This window comes from Gracilinanus agilis, chromosome 2, assembly GCF_016433145.1.
Source record: "Gracilinanus agilis isolate LMUSP501 chromosome 2, AgileGrace, whole genome shotgun sequence".
NCBI classification, from domain to species: Eukaryota; Metazoa; Chordata; class Mammalia; order Didelphimorphia; family Didelphidae; genus Gracilinanus; species Gracilinanus agilis.
The window spans coordinates 166,879,403-166,890,556 of NC_058131.1; the positions used below are offsets into that span (position 1 = coordinate 166,879,403).

At 38.5% G+C, this 11,154-nt stretch overlaps 1 protein-coding gene across 1 annotated transcript; it reads right to left on the bottom strand.

Moving 5' to 3' along the window:
* Positions 1-2,104: 2,104 nt before the first annotated feature.
* On the bottom strand, positions 2,105-2,800 carry LOC123233419 (protein phosphatase 1 regulatory subunit 3C-like). The gene has a single exon (XM_044659534.1). The coding sequence runs from the start codon at positions 2,798-2,800 to the stop codon at positions 2,105-2,107; it is 696 nt and encodes a 231-aa protein (XP_044515469.1).
* Positions 2,801-11,154: the final 8,354 nt, after the last annotated feature.

Sequence of the window (11,154 nt, forward strand, 5' to 3'; positions counted from 1 at the left end):
ACTTAAAAAAAAAACAAACAAAAACCCTTACTTTCTGCCTCAGAAGTGAGACTAAGTATCAGTTCCAAGGCAGAAGATTAGTAAGGGCTTTCTTACATTCCAGAAACCATTTTTGGGGCATTTTATGTGTGTGTGTGATGGAAAATACAGGTAGTGTTTTCACTAAAGTAAATGTTTAATGATTTGAAATACAGTTAATGAAGGCAATGGATGGCCATCCAGTGAAGATATTTGAAGACTGGAAAAAAAAATTGTAGACAAATTGAGGTTAAGTGACTTAACTAAGGCTACACAGCTAGGAAGTGTTCATATTTGAACCCAGGACCTAGGTCTGGATCTCCATCCACTGAGCCACCTATCTGTTCCCGAATTTATTTATTTCTTAGAGGCAAAGAGGGTTCATTGACTTGGCCCAGGATCATAAATCTAGTAAGTATTGTGAAGATGGAATTTCGATTCCCGGTGACCAAAACTCTTAAATATTCAGTCCAACCAAAATTTTTACCCCTTACAGTATCTAAGAACCTCCCACCTCCAAGTTTGGCACTCTATCCACTTGGTCACCTAGCTGCCCCTATTTCCATTACTAACAATGAAATATTACTTCCGACTTGTAGTTGGTCCCAGGAAAATTTGCCCAAGTTTTTCTCAGCAGAGTCAGAATTGAAAGGTATAGGCAGAGTTGGGGAAAGGAAGAGTGAGAATCATTTTCCTATGGATAATTCATATCAGAATGGCTTGTGTTTACACTGCTCCTGAGACCACTTCTGTTCAGCTGATTTCTGTCTTTGTTTTGATAATAATGATAGGACATGTTGCTTGTTGCACACCGAAAGCTAACCTGCTGGGGGCATTTTAGTCAAAGAAATAAAACCATAGCAGCTTGCTCATCATTATAACTTTCTAACTTTATTACTTTATTTCTTAAATTTATTTATTATTATATTGTAACTTTCTAACTTTATAATTATAACATAGCTCTCAGGAACTGCAAATAACCATATTCATGAAGCACCTAAATTCTACAAGCAATTGTTGGACAAGTCAAGTAATCAAAGTATAAGAAAATAAATTTTATTAAAGTTCTTACATCATCAAGTTAAACTTGGAAAAGTGTTTCCAGAGTTCAAATAGTCCAAGATATTTTGCTAGAATATTACAATATTCCACAAATTGCAAATATAGATAAATTATCTTAAAATACAGAATAAACCATTAAAATAAATATTTTCCCATTTTAAATAAGAGAATAATAAAAAAAGAAAGTAGAAATTGAAGGTAAGAGGCAGATTTGAATTACCCTTTCACAAACAGCTGAATTTTTAAAAACCCTCCCATTGAGAAGGAATGTTTAGGGGCAAGAATATCTCAAATGACCATAAATGTAATAGCACAAGGAATAGAGGGGCACTTGGCATGCTTTGCCTTTCCATATCACTAATATGAACACTAGAGAGCACTCTCCTCCATGTAGGTGCCTTCTAACAGAGTATGTTGTTGTTCAGTAGTGTCTGACTCTTGGCCCTGTGGACTATAACCCAGAGTAGCATCTATGGGGTTTTCTTGGCAAAGAGTAGTTTGCCATCTCCTTCTACAGTGGATTAAGATAAACAGAAGTTGCATAGCTTGCCCAGAGTCGCACAACTAGTGAGTAAGGCAGGATTTGAACTTGGGCCTTCCTGACTCCAGATCCAGTGTTCCATCCACTGAGCATCCTAAGTGCTTCTACTAGAGTATTCAGGTAATTAAAACAGTAACTGAAAGTTTCCACCTCACTTTAAAGGTAACCCTAAAATTCTGCAAAAGGGTAGTACTCCCAGTGTCTTCCTAAAGAAAGCATCTTCTCTTAAAACAATACCCATACCCTCCTACAAAAGCCAGAAGGTGATTCCACTTTCCTGGGAGAAGACTGAAAAGCGCTTGAATTTTATGTCCTATTAATTTAGTTCAGGTGTTTATGGATCCTATTGTAACTAGCAAGAGAAAAAATTGAAACAACTGGAAAGACTATGCCTTCAAACCCCAGAGGCATACAGGCTCTTCAAGTCAGGGGGAAAACTTCTAGATGTGCTGCAAAGAAACTAGGCGGTCCATTTGTGGAGGCTCAAATGGGAGACTCAGAACTACACTTACTAGACAAGTAGAAGTCAGAGGGCTGCAAGTGGTAGTTATAACCCTGGTTATTGTCCCAGTAAATCTGCTGAACACACTGAAAAGAGAAGCAGAACTGGATGGTGCCAGCTGGGCCTGGAGGACCCTGGGGCAATGCCACCTGGAAACTGAAGATATCTATTTCACCTCTGAAAAGTTGAGGCACATAAACACAGGGCACGTCGTGGTAAGAAGTCCAGGCATTGAACGTGATGCGCATTTGCACGACCTTCTCATAGCCCAAGTTGAGCACCCGAATTGTACCTTGCAAGAAGCGCCCCTGTACTGCACACTGTTCCAGACACACCTTCTGGGCCTGCAGGCATCTGCAGAAGCGGCCGTAGTCATCTAAGGGCTGAGAGAAAGCAAGGACGTAGCTGGACCCAGGCGGGACGCAGGCTGGAGCCAGCTGCAGAATTCTGTTCTGGAACGGCAGTTCCTCCTTAGAATTTATAATACCGCATGAAAAGTTGTGGATGGTGATCAGAGCCAACCCCTTTGTGTCCGCGAATACCACCCGTTTCTTCGCGAGCTGGCGCTCGGGCTGCCGAACCAAGCAGGGACGAAGGGGCAGTTGAGGTCGAGGTTCCCCTCCATAGGACCTCAGGAACCGGTGTAGGAGTGAATTGTGACTCACGGAGAGACGCATTGGTGAGATCTATCCTAGGCATCCCTAGAAGGGAAAAAGATCCAGGGGGCAGAAACCTGTAAAAAGATTGAAGGGGGGAAAAGACAAGAAATTAGAGGAGCTGTGGGTACGGGATAAGGATGTGGGGTAGAGGGTTGATGCCCTCAACTTTACGACCAGCCTCCCCTCACCTATCCCTTTGGGCAATTGCACCCAAATCTTCCCATCCTTTGGGGTGGGGTCTGCGGAAAGAAGTTCCGAGAAAAAAAAAAAATTGAAGAAAAGCGAGACCGAAGGCGGGAGTGAGACCTTGGGCTATGGACTCTCCAAAAACAAAGAAACTTGGAGCTCTTAGCAAGCCTGAGGAGGGAAAGCGAGGCAGCAGGGACTCACTTAGCACAGCCGCAGATTCAGGAATAATCTAGATCGGTGCCCGCTTGGGAAAAAGGAGAGCCCTGACCAAAAACCTAGGCAGAAAACCTCTGGGACCTGCTTGTCTCCAGAGTTTAGTAATCGTGATCCAGTCAGTACAGACTCTATTTTAGAGTCAGCCAATCAAAAACCTCCACTGTTGTAATTAGCCAATCACTTAAAAGAGAGAAGTGAACCAAGTTTCTTCTCTGGACTCAGCGGCTGCTGCTAGCCCCAGGCTGACTCTAACTTTGACCCTGCAGTCCAGTTTCCAGGATTGTCTGCTGGTTACTTGCCTTTAAGGTTTTCTTTTCCGGCTCCTTCTGGTATTCTGACTGCCCCTGTGCGTCTACTGAGCTAGGGTCCGAGGGCTAAAGCAAGGACAACGAAGATGGTTACTTAATTAAACAAAACAAACAAACAAATAAATAAATGAAATGGTTATCACAAAAATGTAAGGTGCTTTATTTAACGAGTTCTGGTTTTTGGTTAATTCTACAAGTCAGGACCATTGTATATCGTGATTCGTCAGTTTAGAATGACCTCCAAAGTTACCGTTTGACATGAATCCATAAGGTTTAGAGTTCACTGCATGTTAGAACCGATAGGAACTCTTAACCAAACTTTATTTTATTGAAGAGGAAATTGAAGTCCATTCAGGCAAAGTGACTTGCCTAAGGTCACAGAGAGAGTTAATGCCATGAATGGAATTAGAGCTTCAGTCTTCTGATCACCACACTCCAGTACTTTTTCTGACACAATGGAATGTCTTAAAGGGTTTAGTTAGACCTTGATTTTATCACTTCTATCAGCAGAGATCAGGACCCGTAATTGATTCACAATAATCAAACCCACAAGAAATTGATTTGTAAAAAAGAATGCTGATTTATTAATTTATCAAAAGAGCAATAGGGCAGCTGGTGTTATCTGTTTATTTCCTAAATACTAAAGTTCTTTAACCAGAGCATCTGCTTGTCTAGCATCAAAGAAGCTAGAAATCTATATGACTGTGAGAGCAAAAGGTTACTTGGTGATCACGGAATTGCTAAGCAAGGAAATTAGTTGATTTTAGGGGCCACTTTTTTTCAAATATAAAAAATAAATCTTTCCAGTAACTGGCATTGCTCAATATAGTTTCTTTTAGGTAGTGCAGAGCTGGGCTAGGAGTCAGAAAGACCTGAATGCATATTTGATCTCAGATACTTATTAGCTGGGTGATCCTGGGCAAGTCACTTAACCTGAATGTAATCCCTATCCGATGGAGAAGAATGCCCTACCTTTTGTAAGGGGTAGGGTTGGAGTCCGTGAGAGTCAAATGTTCCATAATTTAGCCAGTCTCCTCTCTGGGGACTTTTCAAGTGATTTGTTTTCAAGACTAGCATCCAGTTGACTTTGGGATAGATAAAAGATGGAAAAGTCTAACTCTATTTCATACGCTCAAGGAAAAGGCTCTTATAAGGAAAGACATGAGAGGAGTGGGCAGTCACCAACATGTTCCTATTCCCAGCTTGCAACTCTAAACTTTGGGGAGTTTCTCTTTGGGTGAGATCCACGATGCTCTGTTTTGACTGAAATGAGTTACCTTATTCCCCAATGGGAGAACACCTTCATTCTGTATTGTCTGGTATAGATTTTCCTATGTATATTTTTTCTGATTTCTATTTTGTTACAATTTGAATAAATGGACTTCTTTGCTATTTGCTATATGTACTCGATGTCCCTCAGAAATCAAAAAGTGTGGGGGCAGCTGGGTAGCTCAGTGGATTGAGAGCCAGGCCTAGAGACAGGAGGTCCTAGGTTCAAGCCTAGCCTCAGACACTTCCCAGCTGTGTGACCCTGGGCAAGTCATTTGACCCTCATTGCCTACCCTTACCACTATTGGCTCCAAGACAGAAGGTAAGGGTTATTAAAAAAAAAAAAATTAAAAAGTGATCAAAAGATACCTCAAACACAATCATATCCCTTATTCCAGTGATGGGCAAACTACAGATGTGGCCCCCTGAAATGTTCTCTCCTGCTGTGAGACATTATTCCTAACCTGAGGAATACTGTGAGTAGGATACAATACAATGAAACTTCGAAAGAGTTGCCTTAGAAACAGATTGAAAGATGAGCATTTCCTTTCCTTTGGCTCCCTCTTTAAAAAGTTTGTCCATAACTGCCTTATACTAATAATATTTATGGAAACAGACTGATATACTTCAAGCCTAGTACACCATCTCTCTGAGAAAAGCAGAGTGGTGGTTTCTAGCCCTAATTTCCTGCTTTTTCTCCTGGCTGGAATGAAAGCTTCTCTTGAGGAAGGTAGGAGAAGAAGGGGCTAGAAATGTCTATTCTGCCTCCCTTCAAAAAACACAATGACAGGCCTTCTGCCATATGTGGGCCCCTCTCTGTACATAGGACTTACTCTGTTGTTATATACTTGGGTGCTCCTTCGATAGGAATGTAATATTTGATTGCTTATTTTTTGCATGATATTATGGATTTGGGGGGGGGTGAGATTTTTAACAAAATTTTGGATAATTTTCTTTGTCTTGGACAAATTCAATATATTTCCTCCAGACCAGTCAATTTCCTTTTAAATGGTATTGCTTGACTACACTTTTTAATGAGATAGTATTTTATTTTATTTATTTTAAACCCTTGTACTTCAGTGTATTGTCTCATAGGTGGAAGATTGGTAAGGGTAGGCAATGGGAGTCAAGTGACTTGCCCAGGGTCACACAGCTGGGAAGTGGCTGAGGCCGGGTTTGAACCCAGGACCTCCTGTCTCTAGGCCTGACTCTCACTCCACTGAGCTACCCAGCTGCCCCCTTGACTACACTTTTAAGCCCAGATCAGCTTAGGCTTTTATTTAATGGACAATAACTGCCCCCCCATACACACACACACATACACACCAGACCAAATCTTATTAAGACTTGTTGTTTAGATTTTGATGAATTTAAATAGCAATTGATTTTTACTGATAACAAAAAGTGGTGGAGCTTTCTCTCCCAATATAGATATTTTTGTGATAAGGAATCCTAAGGCCATCTTTTGTCTCAGTTCTTACCTAGCCCTTAATGATAGAAGAGGCAAAGACTTTGTTTTAGAATAATAGTTTGAGGCTGGTTGCATGAGTGAGATGTGGGATGTGCTCAAGGTGCACCTATGGAAACCAGCTCACTGACATGTCTTCCCAGAGTGTTTTCCCTTTAGCAACCTGAAGTATGGTTGGATTTTTCCATCTTTTCTCTTGAAGGTTACTGAATGCTAGACTCAAAGATGAATGACATGTATAGTCTCTTAAGGGGCTCCCATTTGAAGAGCCCCCAAAGGAAGGACTGTCAGAACTGAAGCTCTTGCCTCTCACCAACTCCATCTTGCCGCTCACACAAGGCAAGGCATTCATCTCTTCTGGCTAGTATTTTATTTAGGATTTTTGTATCCATATTTATTAATGAAATTAGTCTATAATTTTCCTTCTCTGTTTTTGTTCTTCCTGGTTTAGGTATCAGTACCATACTTGAAGCCGTCCAGCAGCTTCACGAAGATTCCTAGTGGGTTGGACACTCAGAAAGGGGAACCAAGGACTGTGTGAAAATGGGTTACAGGTTAAGGATTAATGGAAAGAGAATATAAGGCGAGAATAAAGACACGCAGACACAGAAAGTTTTTGCATAAGGTAGACAGACAGACAGCTAGTAAGCTCTGATGATCAAGAGCTTATTATTAGCTGATTTCTTGTCACATTTTATTGGGGTTACAACAGTATGGGGGGAAGGGGAGAGACCAGTGGCCTGATACATTAACATTATGAGATAATCATCATAAAATGCAAACTACCAAAACCAGAAACAATATGTAGAGTTAAGATCATTATCCAGGGTGTATCTGGCCTAAGGTATCTACTGGTGTTTGATACCTATGTTAATTGATTCTTGAAGGAGAAGTAAGGAGACTGAGATAACTGACTCTCTTCTGGGGTGCAGCCTTAGGGAAGGGCTAGGGATTTGGCAAGGTCAACATTCAATTTGACTCAGGATTGCAGAGATCAATCATTAGCAGTATAAGAGTTAAGTTTTTGAATACTTCTTAAAATAATATCACAATTGATATATACCTGGATTGCTACAATACTTGTTTCATAAAAGGAGTTTGGAGTCCTAGTACTCCAAATAATTTGTTTAATATTAGAATTAGTTGATCTTTAAATGTTTGGTAGAATTCATTTGTAAATCTATTTATAAGTTTTGTTTTGTTTTGTTTTGTTTTCCTTAGGAAGCTCATTTATGGCTTGTTCAATTTCTTTTTCTAATACAGGTCTACTTAGACATTCTATTTCCTCTTCTGTTTGTCTAAGCAGTTTATATTTTTGTAAGTATTCTTCCACTTCACTTAAATTGTTAAATTTGTTGGCATATAATTGAGTAAAATAATTCCTAATAATTGTTTTGCTTTCATCTTCATAAGTGATTTGGTTTTCTTTCCTCTTTTAAACCATATTAACCAATCATTTCTCTATTTTATTTATTTTTTCATAAAACCAATTCCTACTTTGATTTATTAATTTGATAATTTTCTTACACTCACATGTATTAATCTCACCTTTAATTTTTAGGATTTCCAATTTAATGTTTAATTGGGAATTTTAAATTTGTTCTTTTTCTAGTTTTTATTTGCATATCCAGTTTGTTGATCTGTTCTTTATTTTACTGATATAAGCATCTATATATATATAAATATATATATATATATATATTTTTTAATCCGGGGACTCCATTCTAGGAGCATAGGGCCACAACCAGTAGGCAATGGGTCACTCAGGGTCACCCAGCTGGGAAGTGTCTGAGCCCGGATTTGAACCTAGGACCTTTCGTCTCTAGGCCTGGCTCTCAATCCACTGAGCTAGCCCAGCTGCCCCTACCTTAGGATGCAGTTTCTTTAGCAGATGTAGTTTTTACAGGGTGGGGTTGCTAGCCCCACGCCCAACCCTCCTCCTTTTTTCATCCGGGCTAGGGACCCTCCTTAGCCCAGGAGTGGTAAGGGTGGGCGATAGGGGTCAAGTGACTTGCCCAAGGTCACACAGCTGGAAGTGTCTGAGGCCGGACTTGCACCTAGGACCTCCAGTCTCTAGGCCTGGCTCTCAATCCACTGAGCCACCCAGCTGTCCCATCTAGAGATATAATTTCCTCTAATTACTGCTTTTATGTTAATCCCATAGTTTTGGTATATTGTATCATCATTCTTTAATAAAATTATTTATTGTTTCTATGACTAGTGCTTTAACCCATTCATTCTTTAATATTATGTTTCTTAGGGGGCAGCTATGAGAACTCAGTGGTTTGAGAGCCAGACTCAGAGACTGAAGGTCTTGGGTTTAAATCTGACCTCAGATATTTTTTGGCTGTGTGTTCCTAGGCAAGTCATTTAACCACAACTGTCTAGCTCTTACTGCTCTTCTGTCTTAGAACCAATACACATTGATTCTAAGATGGAAGGTAAGGTTTTTTTTTTTTTTAAAGATTAGATTATTTGGTCTCTAATTAATTTTCAATTTGTGTTTCCATCATCCTAAATATATTAAATATAATGCTGATTGCATTATGAGCTGAAAAGGATGCATTTAATAATTCTGCTTTTCTCCATTTAACTATAAAGTTTCATTCCCTAATATATATATTTTTGTAAAGGTGCTATGTAAAACTGAGAAAAGATAAATTCTATTGGTATGTATAGGTTTAGTACTGATGTTACTTCATTATCTATGGTACCTTTTAACATAATGTAATTTCTCTTAATTAACTCTATTTTAGCTTTAATTTTGAAATTATAATTGCTTTTTTCCTTTTCATTCTCCCTTATCCTCTCTATTTACCCTCTTAGTTCTAAACCAGTTTATTCATCTAATAGTCTCTTCCTTCTCTCCTCCCCTTATGCTCCTAGTTCTTAAGATGACCACCTTTCTAAGAGTCCCTCTCTTATTTTATCCCCTTGCCTTCTTTTCTCTTGATCTGTATACTCCTCTAAGAAACCCTCCCTTATTCTATTCTGTCCCACTCTTATTTCACTGTAAGTTAAGAAGACCTTTATTCTTTTAGATGTACGGTATTTCCTCTTACTCACACCTGATGAGAATTAAATTCTAGCACTACCAGCCCTCCACTCCATCATCTGCTTCACAGTTATAGTTCTTCCATTCATGTCTCTTTTGTATAAATGTTCCATTTTACTTTTCCCTGTCCAGTTTCATTTTTTTCTTCCAATTTTTTTTTGGTCTTATTCCATTATATTCAATCCAACTCCAAGCTTTTTGTTTATATATGCTCTTTTGAACTACCCAAGTAAAGAAAACATTTATCTTACTTTTTATTTATTATTTTTATTTAATTAGTTGATTTAGAATATTTTTCAATAGTTACATGAATCATGTTCTTTTTCTCCTCTCCTCCTATAGCCAATGAGCAATTCCACTGGGTTTTACATGTGTAAATCAAGACCTATTTCCATATTATTAGTATTTGCACAAGGGTGATTGTTTAGAGTCTACATCCCCAATCATATCCCCATAGACCCATGTGATCAAGCAGTTGTTTTTTTTTTTTTTTTCTACTCCCACAGTTCTTTCTCTGGATGTGAATAGTGTTCTTTCTCATAGAGATGTCTATCATATTCTATTGTGCCACAGTGTATCAGTCTCTGTGTATAAGGTTCTCCTGGTTCTGCTCCTTTCACTCTGCATCAATTCCTGGAGGTCGTTCCAGTTCACATAGAATTTCTCCAGTTCATTATTCCTTTTAGCACAACAGTATTCCATCACCAACAGATACCACAATTTGTTCAGCCATTCCCCAATCGAAGGGCATCCCCTCATTTTCCAATTTTTTTTTTGCCACCACAAAGAGTGTGGCTATAAATATTTTTTGTACAAATCTTTTTCCTTATTAACTCTTTGGGGTATAAACCCAGCAGTGGTATGGCTGGATCAAAGGGCAGGCAGTCTTTTAATGCCCTTTGGGCATAGCTCCAAATTGGCTTAAAGATATCATTTTTAAGGGTTACATATGTTTTCCCATATAAGAAGTAAACGGTTTGACTTTATTGGATCCCTTATAATTGATATTTCATGTTTATATTCTTTCTCTCTCTTTTTTAAAAATTCCTACCTTCTATCTTGGAATCAATACTTAGTATTCCAAGGCAGAAGCATGGTAAGGGCTAGGAAACTGGGGTTAAGCAATTTGTCCAGGATCATACAGCTAGGAAGAATCTGAGACCAACTTTGAACTCAGGACCTCTCATCTTCAAACCTGGCTCTCTGTCCCCGATCCACCTAGCTGCCACTATGTTTATCTTTTTATGTTTTTCATAGGTCAAATTTTCTGTTCAGATCTGTTTTTTTTTTATTCAAGAATATCTGAAATCCTTTAATTCATTAAATATTGATTTTTTTTTCCTTGTAGGATTACATTCAGCTTTGCTGGGTAGGTTATTTTTGGTTGTAAACATAGCTTCTGTGCTTTTCAAAATATCATGTTCCATACCCTCGTGGCCTCTTAATGTAGAAGTTGCTCAATTTTATGTAATCCTGACTGTAACTCCACAATATTTAAATTGTTTCTAGTTGCTTATAGTATTTTCTTCTTCTCTTGGGAGCTTCAAAACTTAGCTATATAACTCCTATGAGTTTTCATCTTGAGATGCCTTTAAAATGGTAATCAGTGGATTCATTCCATTTCTATTTTATCTCTGGTTCTAGAACTTCAGGGTAATTTTCATTAATAATTTCTTAAAACATAATGTCTAGACTCTTTTTTTAATCATAATTTTTCAGGTTGTCCAACAATTCTTATATTGTCTCTCCTGTATTCCAGATCAGTTGTTTTTGTAATGATATATTTCACATTCTCTTCTATTCTTTTCATTCTTTTGATTTTGTTTTATTATACTTGGTATCTTAAAAAGTCGTTACTGGGGGCAGT